We start from the raw sequence: 26,456 nt of genomic DNA on the forward strand, positions 1-26,456 counted from the left end.
CTCTTTGTGGGCCTTCTCTTTGATCGTGACCCATAAACTCTTGATTAGCTTGGCTCTCCTTATTATTAGTAGAGTACTATGCATTTGAGCTCCTTAATGTAGAGGGCTAAAGCTGGCTAGTAAAATAAACAACACAGCAAAAGCAATTTCTCTGTTCATTTTGGTTATTAATCAAACTGTCTGGAAAGCCTGTTAATTCAGATTTGTCACTTCAGTTGATTTGATTTCTCCTGTTTTCAAATGGTTGCTCATCCTGTCTTCTGAAAACATTTTAAAAGTTAAATGTAGATGTAGCATATATTGCAAGGCAAGTAATACACATTTCTTCTATTGAAATAGCTTCTGGGAGTATTTAACCTTTTTCAGGCTATTTTAAGTCTTTGTCTGAACCTGTTCTACAGTAAAAGATATCACTGTGCTGTGTTTTTATGTGTTCAAATCATTCTGAAGAAGTTCACTAGTGGAATGTCTTATATTTAGTAAATGTAGTAACTTAATATTAGAATGAAGCACTAACTTGTGTAAAATTGTTGTGCAGTAGTTCTGCAGAAGTGACGTCAGATTCTTTACAACTGGCTCATTTCAAAAGGACTGGAAATCTTCTAGGTGCAGATTAGGAACTCTTCTGACACTTAAAAATTAAAAGACTGTACTTGTCTTAAATTTCCTGTTTAATTTGTTTTGTGCAAGGACAGATTTTGCTCTGAGTGTCTAAGATTCTGTCTTTTTAAAGAGTTAAGAATGATGCCCAGCTTTTCACCCAATCCAAATAGAGGCATAGTCATGTTACCATGTTAATGTAAACATACTCAAGATCTTTGTATAAGCATAATTAACAAATCTCAGAAAAGGCAGTATTTTAAGTCTGATACACCATTCATTTGAATTAATTTTTAAAAATGTTTACTAATGTTTGATTTTCCTTAGTCAATAGGAAACAAAAGTGGTATTCTTCTTAAAGCCATACAGTGTTCTTTCTTTGGAGTTTTTTAACTTATTTCCTGAAAATCTTTGTCAGCTTGCTTTGAATTGAAGGAGGTACCTCAGCATTGTAGGTGTTTTGTTCGGTTACTTCTACACGTTCCCTGATCAATGTTAGGGAATGATGATGTCTGGCCACCTCGTTTCTGTTGATGAATAGAACTGTCAGCAGTACTTTCATTTATAGTAGCAAAATAATCCATTGGTTTCAGTATTGCTTTTGGAAGCTGATTTAAAATGTCTTTCTATAAGAGCTTTCTCCCAAGAAGTCATTGCACTTCACACCAAAATATGAAACAGGATTGTTTTTTGGTTTGTCAGCTGAATTTGTGTTGCCATTTAAAGGCTACCATAGTCTGAGGATTACATTGCGATGTTAGCATGTTTTTAGTGTTCTGTGTTAGAATTTATGAAATCTTACTAAATAACTTAGCTGCTTTTTGTCTGTCTTTATGAGAAAACCTTGCACATTTCTTATTCCAGAAGAGTACATGAAATGCTAGCACTAAAATCAAACAGCTGTAACTTCAGTCGGAGTGAATGAAAACTAATATTGCCCTTTCTAGTTCATGGAAAGAAAAGCTGGTTCATATATTCAGGTTTTTTAGTAAGACTGAACTCTAGATTTGGCAAATGATTAAGAAATAAATTCTAAAGAAACTGTTGAATATTACAATATGAGGAAACTTTTAGCAGTAGTAGAATGTGTTTGTCCCAAATGGTTCTCCGTTTGGAATATACTATGGAAAAGAGACACTAATGATCCAAAATGCTGACATTTCTTTGAGAAGTTATGTAATTATAAGTATTTGGGGATTGTTTGTACACAACTTTGTTTAAGCTTATCTACTATTACTTTCTTACCAAATTTGACCTTAACACCTTCCCTCTCCCCCAAGTCTGAGGGCTGTATTCTTTTGGTTCAGATGTCATTTGAATTCTGATAGCACTGGTCTTTTTTGGTAAGGTTGCTAAGCAGTGTAGAAAAATTGGCCATCACTAATTGATAATTAAGTGCAGAACAGCAATCTGGTGGGTGGATTTCATATTTGAATGACAAAAGCTGTGGTGAAATCTCCTCCACATCATGGGCCGCTCTTTTTGACTGTTTTTTAATTTTTCCTGTGGAGAGAGTAGTTTCTTCACCTTGGCAAACTTTTCTCTGCAGCCGTGATCCTGATCTTTGATACTAGCTCTGGAGACACAGAAGAGAAGCTATGTTAGAACTGGAGTTTGCAACCCTGTGTACATTGTGTCTGTCTTCATGAGAAAGAGAAGTGAATGCAGATTGCATAGTTGCCATACAGTACTACTACTTGCAGTACTTTGTCAACAGTTGACAGCAATACTTTATGTAGAATGCTGTGAAATCTGGAAAAGCAAAAAAGTGTTTCTCTTGCAAAGGATTTTTTTTTTTTGCTACTTCGATCCCCTTGCTGAAGAGATTGCACATTCATTGACGTCGCAGCAATCTCTTTGTACGTGTTTTACTGTGCCTGGTGTTAAGGCCCAGTTCCAGGTTTGAATCTCCTCCAGCTGCTGCAGTGAAGCATTACATCTGCTTTGTTTGGTTTTTTTGTTTCAGTTAGTCAATAGGCCAAACTTTAACAAATAGTTTCATTGCAAAGGTAATTAGTGTTAGCTGTCAAACACTGAAACAAGTTTAAGATTGGTGGTTGCTCCAATTTCAGTTCCCAAATGTGTTATGTCATCCTCTCAGCAGTGCACTGTCAGTAAATGGGCAAAATACACTGGATAAAATCCTTCTTTGATTTTTTTTTTTTTTCATAAAACTCTATTTGCTTTATTATTGCTGTTAGTTGCTTATAGAAGAACAGTACTGGGTTATCCGAAATACTTAAACAAAATTAACTTTACATTAAAATGAAGACTTTATTTATTGAAAAACTTGTTCCTCATCCTAATAGTGTGGGCTGCTTTTTGGGTGCATGTCCACTTTTCAGTGTGTTGACCTGTGGCCAGTACCAAAACTGCCCTGTTTAACCACAGGTGTGGTTGCATTTGGGTTTGGTTTTTTGTTTGTTTGTTATTTAAACAGGGTCCCTCTCCTGTTGACTACTCTGTCCCATTGGCTGCCATTAACAGTTCAAGGCTTTCCGGGGCCTACAGTCCACTCTTGCTGCTCTGCAGTACCGTTTGGGTGCTTCATGGACTGTTTATAATGACATTTCTGCCAGAGAGCATAGATTTGATTTTTGTCCTGTGACATAACTCAGGTTTCTTTATTCAGAATATATTCAGTATATATGTAGCCATTTTAGTTGGTTAAATACTTTACTCCTTTGTTAAGTGTACGTACAAGCCATGAGTATTACAAACACTATCAATTCTGTATTGTGTGTTTTTAAATGTAGCTGTGGTCTCCGTGTGTTCCTTGCACAGTACCAGTGTCCCCCCACATTTTTTATTCACCTAATGAGAAGGCTCATGAACTCTAAAAGAGACTTAAATATTGCTTTTTTGAATTTGGATTTGACAGGGTCAGGTGTAATAATAGTGGGCAATTATGAAGTTTACTGAAGTCAAATGGTCTGTTGGAGACAGAGTATCTGTTCCCCTGCAATGCTCTCCAGTATTGTTGCTATACAGTATTTTTACTTTTTGGCTAATTTTTGTCCCTTCGTGTACAGAGTATTAGTATAACTTTGAATTGTCATGAATAACTGGGTAAAATAATAGTATTGTTGGCACTGCTAGTTACATATGCCATGAAGGTAAAGCCTTGCTGGAGAGAGATGCAAGCAGATGAAATTTCCTTTAAGGGAGAAATGTCTCTCCCTTAGCTTTTTCTGCAATTAGTCATTTATCCATATTGTGTTTGTTCTTCTAATCTCTCCATCACTGTGAGGTGGTGGGGATAATGTTCTGGGTGCACTTCTAGCAGTGAAGGACACTGACAGAGATCAGTGTTATCTCAGTCCTTGACATGACATCCATGTATCTTCAATACCAAATTACACTGGTGTTTTTTCCACCATATTTTATTGTGACTCATGGATAATTTGCTCGTCTACAGCTTTTCAGGTTCTTTGTTTGTTTTCTTTCCTGGGAGGATTTGTAACAGTTCTTGAGAGTTCTCAGCTATTTAATCTTCCTTCCTCTCCCAATGTTCACTTGTATTTTTCAAGCTAGATTGTCCTGTTGTAGGCCAAATACTATTCTGTAAATACGTTGGTCAAAATGTATCAATATGAATTACCATAATTAAAATCGAATCACTTGAGCCATTGATGAAGGCTGCTAATTTAGTCAAATTTTGTGTACCTACCTTTCAGATTAATTAATTTGTTTAATTCCATGCTTTAGATCACTTGGTCTTGCAATGGCACCTCGTGTGAGATTTCTTCAAAAAGTTCGGAAACAGCTATGTGCGAATGAGGCAGCTGATGGGACAGATCACTTGAAGGAGACAGAGCAAAATAAAAATACTCTCTCCTCAACAAACGAGGAAGGAGTGGAGAAATGCGGAACTAATTTCAGTGGAAAGGTGTCTGTTAACAAAACAAAGGAAAAGGAGAGAAGGAAAGAAATTGAGGACTGTTCTGCTTCCAGTGAAGGTGCTGAGGAGAGTGGTGAGTCTGAGGATGAATTGAAAGAGGTATCTGAGGAGGCGAAGGAAAAGGAAGTTCTTGTACCAAGCAGGGTACCAAACCCAGACTCCGTGCTGTTCTTTGAAGATGAGGATGATGACGATGATGATGATACTAAAGGTCTTGATTTGCTGACAGTGAAACGACGGAATGTTTTTGGTGTGGAAGCTAAAGATAATCCAGCACCGGTAAGTGCACTTTACAGTAAGGCTCATGAATCTTAATGACTTTATACTGGACATACTCCAAGTAAGGAGGACGACAAAAGAGAGAATTCCGCTCTTAGCAGAATACTTGCTTGAAGTCAGATGTGTTGTCCATGTGTATCAGAGGTCAGAATTGCTCCCAAAAGATAAGTGGTGTGACTTACACTTTTATCAGTTTATGTTATTAGCATAAAGTAACTTTATTTGCATAACAAATATCCTTGTAGTTGCTGTAATTTATGAATAACATGATTTGAATACCTGGGAAATTTTGACAGTTTTAATTCTTATCACTTACTAATTTGCTTGTACCTCTCTAAATAGCTGCCACTTTCAGTCATAATTTTGATGCTGTACTGCAGTTTATGGCATTGGGGACCAAATTGCAATACATGATGAGCCACTTCCTGATACAAATTGTAACAAATGATCTTTACAATAATGTAACCTTCAAACCATGATTTTTACCTTCAACAGGACCTTTGTATTAGGAATTGAGCCAGTATGAGAGAGAGAGAACGCGTGAGCGCACTTCTTGTAAAGCATGGTTACGAAGGCTTATTAAAAGTATTCACGTAGATCTTTCATTTCCTTGACGAGTAGCTTTATAATTCAGGATTTCCCTGTGCTTGGTGTTCTGAGAAATGTTGCTTTCATTTTAATCTTTAAACACAGTGTTATAGTAAGGGTGGGTTTGGTTTATTTTTTAATTAATTCTATAAAGCAGATTTGGTACATGCATATTGTGATTTTTATTTTTTTTTGTGTATCCTTTGCTATCTAGCAACTCTCTCTCTGTAGTAAAGATATTCAAGTGAAATAGCCATCTGGTTCAGCAAGATGTTTTTCTGAACTTATATGCATGCAAGGGGAGCCTCCTGTTAAGCAAAGTATTTATTTTTCCAACCGGTATTTTAAATCTTCCTTTTTCTGTGCTGTTATTTAACAGCACAGGGCACTTGTTATGAACTTATGCTAATCAGCCTACTAGCAGCATTTATAAGCAGCATCTTTCCTTTAGTATTTAGTGAAGTGTATAAACTAGTTTTATCAGCTAACTTTGTCGAAGATGAGCAGTTGCACAGTAACCTAACCACTGCCTGCATTCTCTCCTCTACTATGAGGAGGCTGCCGCAGGTTGCCATCTTGTCCAAGAACTATGGGAAGGGGATGCTCCTGGAATTTACCTTTCTGTTCATGTTATTCTAAGCCTGAGCTGTCCTGCCCTGGCACAGCCACTGCCTTGGCAGTAGCTTGTACTTATTAATAAATTTCAGTTTCATGTAGAAAAGAAATTGCTATTTTAAAAACGAAGTGGAATAAAAGATTTCTGCCTTAGTTAAAGAATGATGTTCTCACAGCTTTCATATTGCTGCCACAATTTTCCATGCTGAAATACACAGAGAATTTCATTTTGCTTTTGTATGTTGGAAAGTGAATTGGGAAGTTTTGGTCAGGAAAAGGTAAAAGGAGAAATTTTGAATGAACAAAAGAAATTTTATGAAAAGTACCAGTGATTTAGAAAGTAATTTGGAACCTCACTGGGTAACCTTTTAACAGTTTTCCAGCATTAAACGTTTATAGGTTAGTTTATGCTCAAGCAAGTCAGACATTATTTTCCTGTGATTCAGTATTGATAAACTGCAGTAAGGGTTAGTGGTTTGTACTTGGTGTGCAAGTGTGGAAGACCTTATATCACCTGAAACCTCTTGTATGTGGGGGCATAATAATGAAATATTTAGTTATTCTTCTAAGCAGCTGTGAACAAAAAATCAAAAGTTTCAAGATCTGTATCATTAAGAACTTAAATATAATTTAAATAATCTTCTACAGAAATGCCTACGGTAGTGCAATATGTAATTTTTAGAAAGTAGAAATGCAGAGCATACTATGCCTAACTGTGGGAACTAGTCTTGATTGATGCATATGGTAGTGTGGTGTTTATTACCTTATGTTACTGTGAAAATTGTTGATAAATTGTGGAATGCTTTAACCGTAAGGATTCTATTTTTAGTAGGAATAAGAGAATAAAGGTTTCTATCACTAACCATCTATTGTCTTGTAATGTTCTGGTATACAAATGCACATAATAGAAATTACACAGAAAGATTCAGGCATTGTGCATCTTTTATTTCATGTGTATACCTCAGCACCACAATTTAGTGGATGTTAAAACCAAATTGGTAACTTGCAACACTCTTTATATTTTTTCCCATTTGTTTATTTTCTGGATAAAAGTTTTGAAGTGATTATTACTGCATTAAGGTAGATCAGTTCATATCTAAAGAATTAGAAAGAACTGATCCCTCTGGGGTGTGAGGAGCACTGAGCAGCATGAGTGCAGTTTTCCTGTTGCTGTCTGTTGGAGTGTCCTATGGAGGACTCGGGAACCAGTTTGACTACAGTGTACTGGATCATTGCTGCGTTTCTAGGATGAGGCAGTGCATTAATTAATAGTATCAAACGCTGCAGAGAGTTTAGGAGTATGAACGTAGAGTGTATACTCAGCTAGATCAGTTAGGAGTTTTTTTTTTTTTTTTTTTAAATCTATTCTGTGTGCTAAATAAAATAGGAGTCCTGTGGAAACATTAGTATGTGATCATCTAATTGGGAGATTATGAGTATGCTCACAGAGGTTCAATTCAGTTTGCATTTATGCTTTTAACGTGTGTGATTGATTTTCCAATTTCACTATTCTTACATTATGCTTCTTATTGACAGCAAAACAGTCCCGCTGCAATTGCTGAGCTTCAGGAGATTTTTGTAAATGGAAACATTACATTGAGTTTCAATTTTTGAATAGCTGTTGTTAGAGACACCATTGCTTCCTCATCCTTGTGTTTTCCGTAGCCCTTCCAGTGGAAGAAGGCGCAAGAGGAGGTGTTAGGCTGGCTCCGAGTATCCCGTGTGGTGGTGTAGTGCCCTGACCTTTGATCGCAGGTGGGGTGGGCACATCCATCTTTGTAACAAGGGGAAGGAACTAGGGAAAAGGAGCAGGGGTCATTTAAACTGATGATGGAGTAGAAGGGGATTTGTGTGAGTTTCTTAGAACGTTTTGGTTTTGTTGGATGTCCATGGTACCCAACCTAAGAGTGAAAGGTAGGTCATGGTATGAAGTGAGACACATCTGATATTAGTTCTTCTAATAGCATGACTTGTGGCTCGATTCCACTCTTTCCTCTTTTTCTTTCTTAGTGTGGCCCTTGGCCGTGCGCATACTCTGTCTCCATTGTTTTGTGACAACAGATAGAAAGAAAAAACTGTTCTCTGCACTGCTGCATAAAAGAAGAAACCTTGGATAAGGTGAAAGACCTTGGCAGATACTACAATTTTGTTACGAGCTTCTGAGCTCATTTTTTAAGAGGTACCCACTAGCTGCCATATTTATGAATTTTACTTAAATATGTCAAGATTTTTAGCTGGTGATACAACTCATGGGACTTATTTAGAATAAGTACAATGTGCTTATGCATAAAAAGGTCAGCTATATGCATAGAGCCATTAGCAGATATGCAGTATTTAGCTGTTGTGTTAACGTTATGGAAATTATTTGTTTAAAGTGCATTTAACAATATTAGCAGTATTGATGTTGCAAAGACTATAAGTACTCCCTGGTTACAAACTTTGTTTTTAATACGAATTTTATGAAATTTGTTGTTGCATTTGGAAATGCAAAGGCTATACTTCTTAAACGTCAGGCATTATTTATTTTGAGAACTAAGATTAAGCCTATACTAGGTTTTTCTTGGTTTTGTTTATACTTTAGTTTTAGTCATCTTGTCAGACATATCACATACTGTCAGACTTGTCTTCTGCTATTGAATTTTCTGTTTTAGGGTAGAGAATATTAAACTACTGAGTTCTTAAGATTGCTGTGATTCCCTCCCTGCTCCCCGATCTCTTGTTTTATGGACCCCTAAAACTTTTCAAGTGAGGTATTTACTGGCTGCTTGGAACACTGTAGTAAGCATAAGTGTACAGAGGGCTGCCTTAAACAGTACTTGCAGATTCCTTGGAGTTAGTCTGGACTCTTGAAGAGCCTGCTGTTTGAATATTGTGGCTATGGAGGGAAATTATATGTCACGATTCTGTCTCAGCTAGCTGGCTTGCCTTGTAATCCAATCATATTACATACAAAGAAATTTTCTTACACTTCTCAGACACATAAACACTGTAAACTGACATATTATGACCTGGATATGTACTTGTTTATAAACGCAGGAAAGAACAGACAAGGGTAAATCTCCCTAACTAGAGATGATGGGTGAGTCTATACCAAGAAGCAGAGAGTGATAGCTAGTTGTAATGACTTTGCACAGAAAACGGATCACGGAAACATCATTTAATATGCACCAAAGTGAGGACATAGTCCTCTATAATTTTCTTCCGTGATGTTAAGAAGAAAGCCTGTTACCCTCCACAGAAATCAAAATTAATTTTCAGAGATGTGATTCATGTTGGTTGCTTCTCTTACATTGGCTTTTCCTTCTGAATATGATTTCTTTCCTTCTGTTCCATGTTACGAGAGAGATTTTTGCCAATCTTGTGTTTATATACTGCTTTTTCTGTGTGAAGCATCTTCTCATTCTTTTTACCAGCTCTTACTAGCTCTTATGCTTTCATATTAATTCATTTTAAACGGGTGACTTTGTCTCCTTGATGCTTTCCAGGGGATGGCAAGATAGAAAATACCCAAAGGAGGGAAGAAGCAAGGGAGCAAGCTGGCTGACTCCGGTAGTGGCGTTGTTTCCCTCAGGGATAGCCTTCTTTGCTCCTGCTGTAGCAGTGTGTTGTGTCCAAGAGAAGAAAACTGCTCTGGGCAGCATGCTAGCTATAAAAAGAGCATTATTCCTTGGAGACATGTTGCAAAGCTAGCATTCTGGCAGAGAAAATATAGAAGTTATTTATTTTTAAGTTAAATAAAAGTCAATACTGTGCTGCATTATATACCATAAATTCTCCTTCCTACAGAATGCAAGTGCCTTAGGTTCTCAGCCTAGTAACAGTGTGCTTATGTATTTCTAGTTGAATTACAGCAAGTAATGATTTATATGAAGTACAAAATATTTGCATACAAGTGAAGTAGGCCTACATTTGGATATTGGCCAAAGTGCTTCAAGAATCCAGTGTTAAGAAAAAATATCTTTTATCAGCCATGAATGGAAATGAAACCGCTGATGGTACCTCGAGCCTCTTTATGCACAGCAGCCAACACAGAATGCTTTCCACAAAGTGGATGGAAAATTTGAAAGAAATCACATTTTCTTTTCATGCAATTTCAGTAACTTAAATACAACCAAAACTTGTTTTTTTAAGAATGTCTATGATATCCAGTTATATATTCGATGTAATTTTTAAAAGTCTTGTCATTCAGGAGTGCTTCTGTAAGCTACACAAAGGACAGAGCAAAAATATTTGTGTTCTTGGATAACTTTTCCTCTTCAGGAATGTTCATTCCCCTGGCTTTATTATTTTTAAGTAGAACATTCATGACTTGCTTGCTAGATTAAACTGTATAACAGAGGCTTTCAGACAGTCCTTTGTAAAAAACCATAATCCATGTTAAACTCCAGATCTGTAGATCACTTATTGTTTTAATCTTTCTTCATTGCTCTTTCAGGTTAGCTGCTTTAGTACCCTTCTGTCTGCTCCACATACATCTTCAAATGTCTCTCCAATGATTTCTGTTTCAATTAATTTTTTAGCAACTTACTAAGAACTTCTGTAGTTTATGAAAAATTCACTGTAAATATTTAGGTTTCTTGCACCTTTAAGGCAGCATTCCACATATTTGTGCCAGCCCCTGTGATGTTTAGGAAAATTTGAAAATTGATAGGATTAGAAGTCTTGAGTTACTAGTAAGCTACGTATTTCAAATAAATGGCTGCTATATATCTTTTAAAGTATGTGTGCAGCATAAAATTGTCATCCTAAATATTTTTAATCATGTTTAAAGTCTGAATGGAAAGTATCATTTAGGAATTTTATTTGAATATCTGTCCTTATCACAGATCTTAGGTTTCTGTATCGTAAGCTATGGAGTACATAATTCTGACGTGCTGGGCTTTGATTCTGTGGAAAATTTTACACTTCAACATGCTTTTGAACCATTGCAAACTGCGGTATTTTTGATGCCCACAGTCCATCTTGCGGGCCTTTGTTGCTTTTGTAAATAAGAATCCAGCATAGAAAGGTGCCAGATGTGTAGGGGACTTGCTTTGAACATTTTTGTTACAGCTCTTTCAGAAGTACCTTCTCCTTTGAGCCAGGAAAGGCTTCCCCAGGCCTGATGGGAGTTGTTCACAAGTAAGTGGCTTTTCCAGCTGGCTGCAATGTGCTGCTTGACTTCTAGAACAAGGGATATTCACAAGTTAGTAGCCGCTGCACCACACTCCTGAACTAAGCAGTGCCACATTTTTATTTTAGTTACTGAAGCTGTGGGTTAAAAAAATCCTTAATTCCATATGCCATCTGAAGCAGCCTCACAAGTTGTCTTCACTCTGCTGAACCTGCTGAAGTATCACATCGTTTGCTGTCCTAATGAGAGGAAGCTATTTTGTGAAGTGTTTCTGTGGCTAACTTCACTGAAGTACTTTGACACTTGTGTTTAACCATGTAAGTTTTGAACCTGTTCTTTAGTGAAGATCTTTCTGGGGGATTGATGATTTGTGCAGTGCAGAGTGATGTGAGCAGGCTAGACTATTACTTACATGCTCACTTGTTGAGGGAGAAGCCGCTGCCTGAGCATACGCACACCACCTGAGACTTTTAACTGCTAGAACCAGAGTCCCTTCGCAGCAGGTGACTCCAGTGAGCTGACGGGTGCCCCTTTCGACTCCTCACACACACACACGCTCACCCTCGGGTGCCTCTTCTTCCCTCAGGCTCGACCCTAGGTTCCCCAAAGCAGAATCTCTAACCAAGGCCTTCAAAATAAAAACCATAATTTATTCTGTCTGTGGTGCACAAATTTAGACAGCTCAGCCTGGGTGCCTCTGGAGAGGGACCCCGAACACTAAAATCCCTGGGCAAGTATACCCTTGCAATCTAAATTCCCGCCCCTCACACTGTAGTCTGGTGCATTAGTAATATTTGGGTCTGGAGTCGTCTTCTCTCTCATTGGGTCCTTTTTCTCATCTCTAGGCAGGTTCTTTCTCTTTCCTGTTTTTTGTTTTGGGTTTTTTTTTTTTTTCCATTTTTTTAGGCTAGCTGTTACTACGTCTCATTTTCCTGGCTCAAACTGGCTGTGGGGCTTTCCAAATCTTCTTATTCCTCCCATCAGGGAACAGGTCAACGTTAAACAAAAGCATTAAGCAAGCTAGGAGTTCTGCTTTATCGTGGAGGACTACTTTTAAGCAGCTGAACAAAGTCCTTAAAGCTCTCCAAAACATATTAACAGCCTCTATAACTTACATACATTCCTGTGCTATTACAGCTTCACAATCTTGGCCCATTATTGCCACATGCTGTTTACATCTCGTTCACGTGTGGCCTGCATGTTCATGTAGCTCAGCTTTGCCACCTTCCACAGCAGTCCTCCCTTTGTTTTTCTTTAGCATACTTGCTAATGCAACCAGATGACTGTCTGGAGGTTTTCTATATGTTGTATCATTCTCCAAATTTTTATATATAACATCAAAACTAAAAGCAAGCATAATACAGTTAGCGTTAACAAAACTACTATTGGGTGTAACATATGCTTCAGGATTCCCGTTGCAGTTTGCGACTATCCAAAGAATGTTTCCCACCATTTATGTTCTCTGTCCTTTTTTATTCTCTCTAAACCCTGATGTATTTCCTTGGCATTATGGTATATGGTGATGAGGGTTTGATGGTTATTATCCTGATTCTTCTGTAAGATATCCCTTAAGTCTTCATGTTATGATAGCTTTTTTACTATTGTGAGGTTCATCCCTATCGATATAGGGGTCAGGTCTTGTTACTTGATGTGTGGTGATGGGAGCACTATAAAATCACAACCTGTTATTTTTGTGAAGTTACATATTCCGTTATCAAGAATCAGCTTTTGACACTGGGTTCTTAGACACAGCCTTGGCCTGTATATTGAGGCCCAAGGGTATTATAGGGTAAATAGTATATACTGAGGTATCAGTTATTGTTATATTGACTTTTGTTGTAATGGGTCATAAGTAAAATTAATTAGTTTCCACCATGTCTGGAGGTCTTTTTCCGATTCGGTGACATTGTTCCACACGATTCAGCTGGTAGCGTGCCTGCCTCCCCTTCCCTAGTAATTGCTGCGACTGTGTTCTGTACCCACAGTTATGCCTGAATACAGCTCAGTGCTAGCGATGTAGTATTTTGAATTTCTTCTCAAGCACTTATTATGAGTAAATTATCTTTTTCCTCAATCACTTTCCAGTATGGTAAGATTTTGGATGTCAGCCATTGGCCCACTCCTAATGCCTCTAGGGGGGTGATCGTAGCGGATGTTCTAATTTAGGCAGGTCAGTGGTAACTGTGCTGGGTTTATTGGCTAATACTTCTGCATCAATACTGTTCAGTACTCCTAAACTAGTCCCTAGGATTCCTGAGGCATCTCTTTTTATCCTCTTGGGAGGAGGCAAGGCCCGACCATGTAGCCAAGCTAACCGTCCCATACAGGACATATTAAGAAATGGTGAACAAATGGATTTGATAGCTGATATGTTGATTTGCATACCCAACTACTTGTTTCAGGGACCAGGATGGACTAAACAAGAGTTGTTGTTGTCCTAGCCTTTTAATGACATATGGTCCAACTCTAGTTATTTGGGGGGGTTAAAGTTATTTCTTTTTCCAAATTAGCCGGCTGACCTTCTTGTCTTGTGGGGGTCTGTATTGTAGTTGTAAGAGTTATAATTTCCAACTTAAATGACAGTGCAGTTTGGTTTTTCCTTTTGGGTCCGCTAGTAGTTTCTATGTCTACAAGTAAGTTTCTACCTGCCCTTTTGTCGGCCCACAGACATATTACAAACACTAGTAGTGTCAAAGTGAAATTGTGCCAACATTCTCTGTCTTGGTTCTGATTTGAACATACCGCTCTCGTGCGACTTGGGCCATTATAGATACCTCTTACAGTAATTTGAAAGGCCTTTTTGTAACTTGTTCCGTTAGTCATTCAGCATCCTACCTTAATCTCTTTCCCTTGTTTTGCCCTGAGTTGGGGGGCCTTAGTAGGGGTTCCCCCCTGGTCCCAACCCCACTCATTTTCCAAAACCACCTCATTACCATGCATAACTACCATGGATAAATTCAACCCGTTTATCTTTGATTTCTGCCCCATGCTACCCATGTATCTGAAATGCGCTTGTACCCATGGCCATTGTGACATGTTTGCACAGGTACACAGGAGCACCGACTCTAGTAATTTCAGGTTAATCTTTGTCAGACGCTCCATGGTCGTTATTGGTCCATTTCCCATGTGAGTGGTGTATCCAACGGTCCTTCCCGCAACTTTAATAGCGAAATAAGAACATAGAAGTACAATATAAGGTCATTCCCATGTAGGTTCCAGTTTAGATTTCCTTGAAAATACTTTAATTAATACCTGGTCCCCTGGTTGTATTCCAAGTACTTGGATTTCTGTAGGGACCCGTTGGCTCCACATAGCCATTTTTTGGTTCTGTTTGAAGTATTGCTGCATACTTATCACATATTGTCTTAATCATTCATCTCCCTCCAACAGGCTGGTCTTTGCTGGGATATAAGTCCCTGGTATGGCTAAATGTCTCCCAAATAGTATCTCCACAGGAGTCAGCTCTGTAGGCCACTGTGGGGTGTTTCTAATGTCCCACAGCACCAAATTCAATGTATCGGGCCATTTCAAGCCCGTACATTTACATGTTTTTGCTATGCTATCCTTTAATGTTCTGTTCATTCTCTCTGCCTGTCCTGATGATTGTGGATGGTACGGGGTATGTTAGTTTCTCTCTGTGCCTATATTTGCTATAAAGTGGCTACCCCTATCTGACTCTATTGATTCTGGGACTCCATACCTTGGTAATATTTCTCTCAATAAAGCTTTTACTACTCCCCTCACCTCTGCCCTCTGGGTCGGGAATGCTTCTACCCATCCAGATAATTGGTCTACTGTAACTAAAAGATGTTTATATCCATTTGTTTGGGGCATATCGGCATAATCTATCTGAAGTCTTTGGAAGGGGAAATATGCCCAAGGCCGCCCTCCAGGCTCTTTATGAGGCCGAGTGTCTGAGAATTTTAAGCACATTGGGCAGCTGCTAACAATTCTCTTCACTGCTCCATAAATTCCTGGAGCCAATCATTCTTTTCGTATTTGTTCCGCTATGGCCTCTGCTGCTCCATGGGTTTTGTCATGGAAGCGCTTGGCCACTGTGATGATATATTTCTTTGGTAAGATTAGTTTTCCCCCAATTGTCCAAATCCCACGTTCTTCTTGTTTAGCTTCCCATTTTTCCCACTGCTCTCTCTCTTCCACTGAGCAGTCTTTTTCATACGTTGCTTTTGCATTGGTAAGATCTGGCCATTTATTCTGGTTCTGTGTCGTTATTGCAGCCATACGTTCCATCCGGGGCTGTAATGTGGTGGCTTTCGCGGCAGCATCAGCTAGTTCATTACCCTGGCTGATCTCTGTTTTTTCTTTAGTGTGAGCAGGGCAATGCATTATGGCAATTTCTTAGGTAGTTGGATTGCTTCCATCAGGTCTTGTATTTCTTTCTCATTTGCCACTCTTCTTCCCGATGATGTTGGGAAGCCTCGTTCTTTCCACAGCATTCCAGTAGCATGGCACACTCCGAAGGCATATCGTGAATTGGTATAAATGTTAACTTGCATTCCTTTCCCTAGGTGTGCTGTACGTGTTAGTGCCACTAATTCCACTCCTTGTGCACTTGTTCTTGTTGAGAGTGGTTCCGCTTCTATTACCTGTTCTTGGTTGACTACAGCATATCTGGTACGCCTTCAACCACCTTGATAATAGGATGAGCCGTCCACAAATAGAATTAGATCAGGGTTTGGTATTGGTTCATCTGTTAAGTCTGTTCGAGGTTTATTTACAATGTGGATTGCTTGCTCACACTGATGATGCTCCTCTCTGTCATCTGGCAGAGGTATTAGAGTTGCTCGATTCAATGTGTTACATCTCTTAATGTTTATATTATCTGCCATCAGGAGGATTATCTCGTATTGATGCACCCGCTGTGGTGATAATGCCTGGGTTGCGTACTGTTTTAGTAATATCTCTATCTCATGTGGGACATAGACGGTTACTGGGTGTCCCAGAATGAGAGGGTGACTTTTTTCCACTACAGTTGCTGCAGCTGCCGCTGCCCTGATACACGCAGGGGCTCCTGCTGCTGCAGGATCTAACTGGGTGGAGTAATAGGCTATTGGTCTTTGGTGGGGTCCTAGTTTCTGTGTCACTACCCCGCTTGCTACTCCTTTTCACTCATGGACATACAGGTTAAAGGGTTTCTTATAATCTGGTAGTCCAAGTGCGGGGGCTGAGGCTAAAGCTCCCTTAACGGCCTTAAAAGCCTTTTCTCTTTCTGGTCCTCACATAATGCGTTCCACCTCCTCGCTCCTTGTAGTTTCTGTTAGGGGGTTGGTCAATTCCCCTAGTCCTGGTATCCATCGTCTACAAAATCCTACTACTCCCAAAACCCCCCTTACCTGTTTGTTTGTAATGGGGCATGGTATCTTAACTATGGCCTCCACCCTCTCTGGGTCTATGACTTGTTCACCTTCTCGAAGAATAAATCCTAGATATTTTACCTCTTTCTGACACAGCTGGAGTTTGGATGGAGATGCACGACGCCCGTCTTCTGCTAGAGTGGTACACAAATGTACAGTATCTTTTAAACATGCTTCTTTACTTTCACTTGTTATCAGCAAGCCATCTACATCTTGTACCAAAACAGATTTCTTGGGTAATTCAACATCTTTGAGGTCGTTTCCCAGTATTTGCGAAAAAATTGTGGGGGATTCTGTAAATCCCTGAGGGAGATGTGTCCATTTAAATTGCTGCCCCTTCCATGTAAAAGCAAACAAGATTTGGCTTTCTTCATCTAATGGTATACTGAAAAAAGTGGCAGTCAAATCTATCACTGTAAAAACTCCAGCCCAAGACGGTATTTGTGATAGAATAGTGGAAGGGTCAGGCACTACAGGGTGGGGAACAATCACATGCTGGTTTGTAGCTCTTAAATCTTGTACGAACCGATACCTGGGGTCCCCATCTTCATCTGCCCTGTTCTTTTTTACAGGGTGTATTGGGGTGTTGTAGGGTGATGAGCACAATTTTAAAATTCCTTGGGCTACATACCTACCTATTTGTTTCTGTATACATTTTCCGCTTCCCAGGGTATGGGGTATTGTTTTATTGCTGGTGGGGGTCCTCCCTTTGTTTTTATGTGTGCTCGTTGTGCCGATACCAGTAGTCCTACATCTGTACTTGTTTTACTCCACAATCTTTTAGACACTGCTTCTAACTCTCTAGGAATTTCTTCATCCTTTTCTATTCCTTTGGTTACAATACTCATTCCCATAATAATCAAGTCAACTCCCTCAGGTGACAACTGCAATTCTACATCTCATGTTTGTAATAAATCTCTTCCCAGTAAGTTTGCCGGGGAGTCTTCTGTTAATACAAATCTTCCCCATACACTTTTGTTTCCAATTGTTATTAACAGAGGTTTACTTAAATATTTTTCTCCCTCCCCCGTCACTCTGTGTATCAGAACTTTATCCTTAGTTTTAGATCCTTTTGGAATAAAATTTAAAAGGGATAATGTCGCTCCTGTGTCTACTAAAAATTCAACTTTCTGTCCTTCCACTTTACCTCTTATCCATCCAGTTTGGTCTAGTTGGGTACCCCATGAATTAAATATTTCTATTTTCTCCCAGTTTTCCCCTGCACCCCCAGGATCCCCATTTTTGAGTCATTGTGAATATAATCTTTCCCTACTAATTAGGAGTTCCATTTCTGGTTCGTCGTTTCGCCCTGGTCCTTGTGGGCAGAGAGGACATTCTCGCTGCGTATGTCCTCGTCAGTGACAGTAGTAACACTCTATTCCCACATTTTGTGCTAAAAAAACTCTCTCTACCTCCCGGCCTGGATCCGAACCTTGGTCCTGGTCTCCCCCTTGTTCTTCCTTGGCTTCTAGGTTGGAGGTTCTTTGTCAAAATTGCAGCTAAAAGATTTCTCTCTTGTTCTTTTGCCTTTTTCTTTTCTTGTATAGTTCTGCCTTCTGTTTTTCCTCCCTTCCATCATACATGAAAATCACAACACTTAAAATTTTTTGTAAATTTTCCCCCTGCCACCCAGGCATATGTTCTTTAAAATACTTCCAAATGTCAGGTGCCGCTTGGCCTACAAAAACAATAATCGCCAGGGTATCATTATATTTTGATCATTCATTCCTCCATATTTCAACAGAGCTTGTTGGAGTCGTTCCCAGAAATCACTGGGATCTTCATCCGTTTTTTGTCTACATTCTTGTACCTTTGGCCAGTTCACCCTACGTTCTCCACATGCTCGAATTGCCCCCATTAAATTCCTTAGGGCTGTTTGGCAGTGGGCTCTGTCTCTGGCCATATTATAGTTCCAGTTTGAATTTACTGTTGGCCACGGATTTCTCCCTCCTCCCACCTGTCATGCTAATTCCACATCCTTAGTTAATATCTTCTCTCTTTCGTCTGGGCGGAATAATTCTTGGAGTAAGATTTGAGTGTCCCCCCAGTTAGGATTGTGTCCCATGCAGATACTCGAAAATAACTGTGTACGTTTTTCTGCATCCTCCCTTAATCTTGGCGTTTTACTCCCCCATATGGCTAAATCATTTGGTTCCATGGTTGATTAGTATAAACCATCAATGTGGGGCATGCATGGTCAACCCCTGGCCGTAAAGTGGCTGAATTAGTCAAAACGTTAGAAACCGTGGGGTAAAGTCCCGCATTTGCTAGAGGGAGGTCTGGGCGGAGGTTGGTACAGGGACTATAATGTGGGGCAGGAGTTTGGGAGAGCCTCGTCTGGTCGTCGTTCAGGCTGAGGCTACGGCCAAAGTTACCTTACAGGTTGTTTTTTCCATCAGCCCCTTTTTTTCTCCCTGAATGTTGCCTCTCCTGCACCCAATCATCCCACACATACCAATAATCCATTTGTCCCGGGAACTGGTCTTCAAGTCGGTGTCGCAAAGAGGTCGGTCGATGTTGGTCAAAACTCCCTTGTGGTGGCCATTGATCTTCACTACTTCCATTTCGGGTGATGAATGGCCACCCCTTGTCGACATAGAACTATTGCAGGCTTCTTTGGTAGTAAATTTGCACCGTAGATTTTTTTCCCAATTTTGTATTATCTCTGCTAAGGGCGTGACCTTCTCTACTCCAGTTACATTACCCATGATTTAATTTGGGTGGGACTCGAACCCCCCTTTAAAATCTTTCAACAACTCTCTAATCCGCATGGGACTCGAAGCCCCCCCTTTGAATCATACGTCTTACGTTGATCAGACTGCGTACAAACTCTGCGATTTACACTGATCAGGCTACGCACCTCGGGTGGGACTTGAACCTCCCCTCCTTAAAATATCTCCGGGCGGAACTTGAACCCCCCTGAATTCTGTCCTTTTGCCTATATTTAATTTAGATTTAGGGGATTTTAACACTTGCCACTCTAGCAATTCGGTGCCTCCCGTGTCCAAAATCCTCGGGTGAACTCACCCTGTGCTGGCAGTCAGAGGTTAGGATCCGAGAGGTTCTGAGACTAACCTAGGGTCCTGTCTGGGTTGCCAGGCTGTTAAGGGAGAAGCTACTGCCCGAGCATTCACACACCAATCAAGGAGTCGCACGCACACCACCCGAGACTTTAACTGCTAGAACCAGAGTCCCTTCGCAGCAGGTGACCCCAGTGAGCTGACGGGTGCCCCTTTCGACTCCTCACACACACACACGCTCACCCTCGGGTGCCTCTTCTTCCCTCAGGCTCGACCCTAGGTTCCCCAAAGCAGAATCTCTAACCAAGGCCTTCAAAATAAAAACCATAATTTATTCTGTCTGTGGTGCACAAATTTAGACAGCTCAGCCTGGGTGCCTCTGGAGAGGGACCCCGAACACTAAAATCCCTGGGCAAGTATACCCTTGCAATCTAAATTCCCGCCCCTCACACTGTAGTCTGGTGCATTAGTAATATTTGGGTCTGGAGTCGTCTTCTCTCTCATTGGGTCCTTTTTCTCATCTCTAGGCAGGTTCTTTCTCTTTCCTGTTTTTTGTTTTGTTTTTTTTTTTCCCTTTCTTTTTTTTAGGCTAGCTGTTACTATGTCTCATTTTCCTGGCTCAAACTGGCTGTGGGGCTTTCCAAATCTTCTTATTCCTCCCATCAGGGAACAGGTCAACGTTAAACAAAAGCATTAAGCAAGCTAGGAGTTCTGCTTTATCGTGGAGGACTACTTTTAAGCAGCTGAACAAAGTCCTTAAAGCTCTCCAAAACATATTAACAGCCTCTATAACTTACATACATTCCTGTGCTATTACAGCTTCACAATCTTGGCCCATTATTGCCACATGCTGTTTACATCTCGTTCACGTGTGGCCTGCATGTTCATGTAGCTCAGCTTTGCCACCTTCCACAACACAGGTTTCAGCATCTGGTGCGAATTCAGGTTGCAATGAGGCATGCTTTGTCTTGTGATTGAATAGACCTGAAATGACTGAGAGATGTGTGGTCTTGTATCTCAAGAAATATTAAGGTACTGTATGATTTAAAATGATTCACTAAAATATCATTCGTTAAATACTTCTAGTAGGTTACTCAAGCCTGCAGTAATACCCTCCATTTTAATTGTGCTTAATCACTGATTTATAGCCTTGTTTAATATATTGCAGCAGTTTCATAGATGAGGATGAGCCAAATACTCTGCATTAAAACTGCCTAGTTGTAGTCAATATTCTCTGAATCCATGGGAATTGTAAATTCTAAAATGCCACAGTTTCCTTTAAAATCATTAGTGCCTGAATGCTTGCTGAGTGATGGCGTTGGAAGTATTTATGACATGGTTTTTGGATAAGAGATTTTCTAGAAGTTGAGTGCTAAAATTGTGAAATGCTACTAGAAATTATACAGCACTAATTTTTAAAGGAAATGCTGCTTCCTGAAATAGTAATAAAGCAGACCAACTAACAAATACATATCCAGAGTCTCCCAACTACTGTCAGCACAGTGTGTAGTTAAAATTAGGAGAATTATTCTTTATTGTATATGTGAATGTCTTCTCTGATACAGACATCTGCTACTGTAAGCATTGCTTAACAAACTGCCCATGCACATTTTAAACAGTATTTTGGGGCAGATTTCTGAATTTGTATCTAGGCTGTGTAATTTTTAGCTTGAATCATCTGATAATTATGGAAAAAAAATTTGTGGTTTTGGTGATGATTTGTCAGCTGTTAGCCAAAATGAGTCCCTGGGTAATTCATTACAGCATCACTAACATGCAGATTGTAATTTAATGACTATTTTAAAAAGGAAAAATGTGTGCAGTACGCTGTTTTGAAATAGTGACCTGCTGGCTGACCAGGAGCTAGGCCAGTGATCACAGAAAATATGCTCGGTCACATGGAGCTGATGCTCCTTGTTTCCATGAGACTTCGATTTGTGCCAGCTGTGAAGAGTTGTAGGGTTGGCAGGAACAGCTGGGAGGGAGTCTCTTACCTTCTGCAGGCTGGGCTCTCTGCTCTCCATCTTAGATAAAGAAACAGCTACTGCCTCTGGCGATAAAAATCTCTTAAAGGAGCTTTGCTTTGAATGAGTGAAAGGAAATTAAAACAATTAAGGCCACAGCCGCTAGCTTTATTTCAGTCAAAAATAAATGTATCTCTTTGGGCCAGCCTGGTGGGGAAGTCTTAGAGGTCTTCCTATCCTTCATTACCTATACCATGCTGTTCCTGTGGTAGCTCTCTGCTTATTTCAACACAGGGTTGTTCCTCTCCTTTGCCTGAGCTGCTGTGTGTTTGTTCCTCCTGCAGGAAATCTTTGTCTAGCTGGTGCTTACCAGATCAAGATAGACTGCTTTGCCTGCTCCTTATGGCCCTATACATTCTGTATAGACCCCTGTGAAGTAATAGGGTTGTACTCGAGAAGTGAGATGTGTGGCAAACATGCCTAAATGAAATAGGGTACATTAGTAAATCCCTCAGAAAAGCATACAGACAGGAGGAATTGTTGGTGTCCTTGAGTGGGGGAAACCCATGGGAAAACAAAATGACAAAGGTAACTTTTTGAGGAGCTAAATGGCAGTATAATTTACGTCAAATCTGTCCCCGATGTGACAAAAACCACAAAGCATTATTTAAAACTGTGTTTCATGGTATTTTTCTGTGGTAATATTGACTGTGTTTCTTGCAGAGAGACGGTGCAGGTAGGCAGCTGGAGAAGAAAAGCCAAGCTCACTAGTACTGTGATTTTACAATTAGTTTAATCTGCTAGCCGTGTGGAAGAGGAGTGTGTCTGAGGTACTTCTGCCATGCCAGTCTTGCTATGAGCACGCTGGGAAGGGAATACAAACCAGTATCTATTTGAAATAATAGCTAGTACTGCCACTGTTCATTTTAAACTGGAGTTGCTGAGAGTGCCTTCCTTGTTTTCATAATCTCTGCATTGAGCAAAATTAATATTAGTTGATGTTTTGTTTATGTTGACACTTTCTTATCTCTGAGAGTGCTAGAGTCCTCAAAACATCAGCTCTGTGGTGGCAGCTTTCCACCAGGTTCACAACAGAAGGACCAGGTCTTGCAGAGTATAAAATGACAGTATGTATTTCTGTCCCCACAGGTCTCTTGCTGCCTTGGTGGAGAAATAATGCATATACCTCATAATTTTGGGGAAATACTGTTTTCAGTCATCACTCTTCTCCCATATATACAGTACTAGTGTGAGTTCAGTTGGTCTGTACTTCTGGGTGATGTTCTTGCATTTGGCTTCTTTATATCTCATTAATGCAGGGCAGGGGGTCCTTCTGGTGAGGTCACACATCCCAATGTCACTTCCAAACTTTTTTTTTTTTAATGAAAGGCAATAGAAGAACAAGCTGGTAATACTAAAATGCATATTAACAACTGGATTAAGCCTTTCTATCTGAGGCTTGTTTACATTAAGATACACTGAAAGCCAAAATGTACTTCAGCCATAGCTGTTCACAGGCTTGTAATGCAATGGGCACGTGTTCTGCTGGATTCTGTTATATTCCAGCCATGGGAAGTCACTGATTTGGGCTTGCAGAAATGGGTAATTCCTCAGTTTGCTCATGTATTTTTGGGAATTGCATGCTGACCTAGAATTACATCATCTCTGCTAAAGAATAAGTCTCTGTGAACTGTTGCTGTTATTTCCTGCGGTGTCTAGTCAGTGTGAGATTAAGCATGGGAAGAGGGCAACTTCTAAGGAGTTCTGTGAAAGTTTACACATCCTGGCTCACGGATGACTACTGTATTTGCAAGGCAGGTCTTCACTGTGTTTTCTAATGTCCTGTTTCTTGAGGTTTTCACTTCACGTTGAAATTTGAGACTCACTTGAATTGGATATGGGAAGTGTATTTGAAGAATGAAGTTAAAATTTTGAGTTGGTGTTTTCATTGCCATTTGTGGAGCAATGTTAGAGTCTCAGATAAAATACTAGGTGTTTTTATTTTTTATTTAACAACTGTGGGATATAGTAATTTTGTTACTTTCTCTAGCTGTTGTACCAGTAGCTTTCCCAACAATGTTGTCTGAAAAGTATAAATAAGTTCTTGTTTATCTATTCATTTTTATGGTGGTCACAAAAAGCTGAAGCTTTTTAAAAATAAGTATACCATCTGGAATATATTTATATGTATGCTACATGTCAGAATGATGTGGTAACAAGAAAATAATGACCAGTAGCAGAAATCAAGAGGTGTTATCAATGAGAGACTGTGATAGGTCAGTGAGTGTTGATGCAAAGTGTATTTTGATTAGTGGACTGAAAGAAATGTTAATGGATGCAAATTTTGAGCGGGAGTTTCTAGTACGTACAGCTCTTAGATCAGTTTAGAAACAGTGTTGGAAGGAGGCGGCGCGCTGTAAAAGAAAGCTTTGTAAGTAGCTGTGACAGAAGCTATTGGGACTGATGTCAAGAGGGGATTGAAGGGAGAAAGGAGGGTAAGGTGAGAGACCAGAGCTGAAAGGTGGTAGTTTTGTACAGGGATGACAAATGCATGAGCCATCTTTCCAACTTGATCCTTGGGGAGCCTGTAGGATACTGTCATCAGATTCCTGTCTCTCTTAACATCATGTTTCATGAAAACTTATACCACCTCGTTTGTGTTGATTTTTGAATACGTGTTAGTGTGTTGCTCACTACCACAGTTTTGAATATTGACTACTTCGCTAGTATGTGATTTCCTCCTCCCCCCCCCTTCCTTCCCCTACAGCTCTTTAGTGCTACAGTAGTTGCATTTTATAGATATAAAGTGAAGCGGTCATCTGGTCTGACTTCCCTGGATATTTTATAACCCTGTTATTTTACTCTGTCACTCTTGTATTGAATGCAAAAATTGAATTTTGCTTAAGTGTGTCTTTCAAAAGGCATCCTATCTGGATCTGGAGACATGAAGAGATTCAAAATTCACCACTACCAGTAACTTTTTCCAGTGGTTTAACTCATTTGTTCGTGTTGCATTGAAGAGGTGGGTATGGGATTGAAGAATAAAGGCAGCAGAGAACATAATAAGAGGACAGCAGCTGAGAATAAAGATATTCCAGCAAATATTCCTTTGGCCTGCAAGAGGGACTTTATTTTAGCACACAGAAGAATGTGAGAAGAAAATGTGATACTGCTATGGAGGAGGTGAATGGTGTGATATGATATAAATTGAAAATGCAATGTGCAAATGCAAATTAAGGCAGCATTTAGCTTAGGGACACTTTGTTATTGAATGTTATCAAATGTTGCAAGTAATTTGGAAGGCATCCCATAGCTCCTTAGATATGGAAAAGATGGTGTGGGAGTTGAAGGTTGAATATTTTGACTGACTGAACTTGAGTCAAATTTCTGCTCCTTGGTGGTTCAAGTATTATAATTAGCTTAACAAGGCAAGCCTTAAAAGAAAGAGAAAAGTTTTATGTACCACATCTGCAGGTAATTTTTCTCTCTTTGGTTTCAAGACCAGCATTTACTCAAAGCCAAGGAAATGTTATGTTTTCATTAGCCAGTTTTGTTCTTGTGGCTCTACTTTCACAATCCTTTTTTAATGTGGGAAATTTAAAGCATAAATTACTTTGACTTCTCTCCATTTTCAAGAAGTATTTTGTTTTTTTTGGTGCAGCTGAATTTTTCAGTGGGTCATTGAAGCTAATCAATCTTGACATTTTGCTGTTACTGCTAATCTTCTTTTATGCTTTGAAAAATAACATCTTCATATTTTATTTTACCTTTGGACGCTTTTTAAGCACTTATGAGCAATAATAGTCTTCTAAAACATTTCATGATGTAATGTAGAACAGCTGCTAATGATTAAAACTAAGACAGCTATAATGGAATATTTACTGGGTAAATTGAGAAGAGACTAACAAGTAAATAGTGGTATGAGAAATGTTAAATTCTTCTAGTGGAAAAACATTGGAGAATTGAAATGTAATTTTAGGTTTAGTCTTTCTATCAAGTGTGAGCATCTCATTGAAACACAAGTGTTGGCATGTTGTTTTCAGTTTTTTCTTTAGTTACTGGAATAATACTTAAAAGGAATTTCAAATGATGCTGTTGTTACGTACTCACCTTAATGTAGTGTAAGTGCTGTGGTCTCTGAAATGGGTAGAGCTGTCCTGGCATCCACGCTGTGCTAGTGTTGGGGTAGGTGGTAACTGATGTAGTTGAAAACTGATCTCACTTGTTGTCCTCTTTCTATGGGTCTTCAGCTAGATTAATTTCTTGCCTGTGTGGCTGTACAGGCATCTCTGATTTCCTTCGCCTAGCAGCATATTCTGTTGTGTTGGAACTTCTTGACCATAATTTAGTTCACTTAGTTCAACAAGGACAAGTGTAAGGTCTTGCACCTGGGAAAACATAATCCAGGAGTGCAGCACAGGCTGGGATCTACCTGGCAGCTCTGTGGAAAGGGACCTGAGGGTCCTGGTGGACAACAAGCTCAATATGAGTGAACGGTGTGCTGCTGTGGCAAAGAAAGCCAACAGGATGCTGGATTGCATCAGCAAGGGCATCATCAGCAGAGATAAAGAAGTCATTATCCCACTCTACTCAGAGTTTGTCAGGCCACACCTGGAATACTGTGTTCAGTTTTGGTCCCCGCTATGCAAAAAAGATGTGGACAGGCTGGAGAGGGTCCAGAGAAGGGCCACAAGGATGATCAAAGGACTGGGAAACCTACCATATGAGGAAAGGCTGGGAGAACTGGGTTTGTTCAGCATTGAGAAAAGAAGGCTTAGGGGAGACGTTATCACCATGTTCCAGTACTTAAAGGGTGGCTACACAGAAGGTGGAGACTCTCTTTTAGCAAGGAGTCACATGGAAAAGACGAGGGGTAATGGGTACAAGTTAGTCCTGGGGAGATTCCGATTGGACACAAGAGGAAAATTTTTCACGGTGAGAACAATCAGCCATGGGAATAATCTCCCCAGGGAAGTGGTGGATTCCCCAACATTGGACACT

The 26,456-nt window shown here is 39.7% G+C and overlaps 1 protein-coding gene across 1 annotated transcript in view; it reads left to right on the plus strand.

Moving 5' to 3' along the window:
• The window catches only part of DDX10 (DEAD-box helicase 10), a 206,914-nt gene that overhangs the window by 52,387 nt on the left and 128,071 nt on the right, over positions 1–26,456 (plus strand). The window contains exon 13 of the mRNA XM_050913612.1: positions 4,309–4,780. Coding sequence (XP_050769569.1) covers positions 4,309–4,780 — 472 coding nt within the window. The remainder of the gene's footprint in view (positions 1–4,308; positions 4,781–26,456) is intronic.

Source organism: Gymnogyps californianus, chromosome 1 (genome assembly GCF_018139145.2).
Source record: "Gymnogyps californianus isolate 813 chromosome 1, ASM1813914v2, whole genome shotgun sequence".
Classification (NCBI taxonomy): Eukaryota; Metazoa; Chordata; class Aves; order Accipitriformes; family Cathartidae; genus Gymnogyps; species Gymnogyps californianus.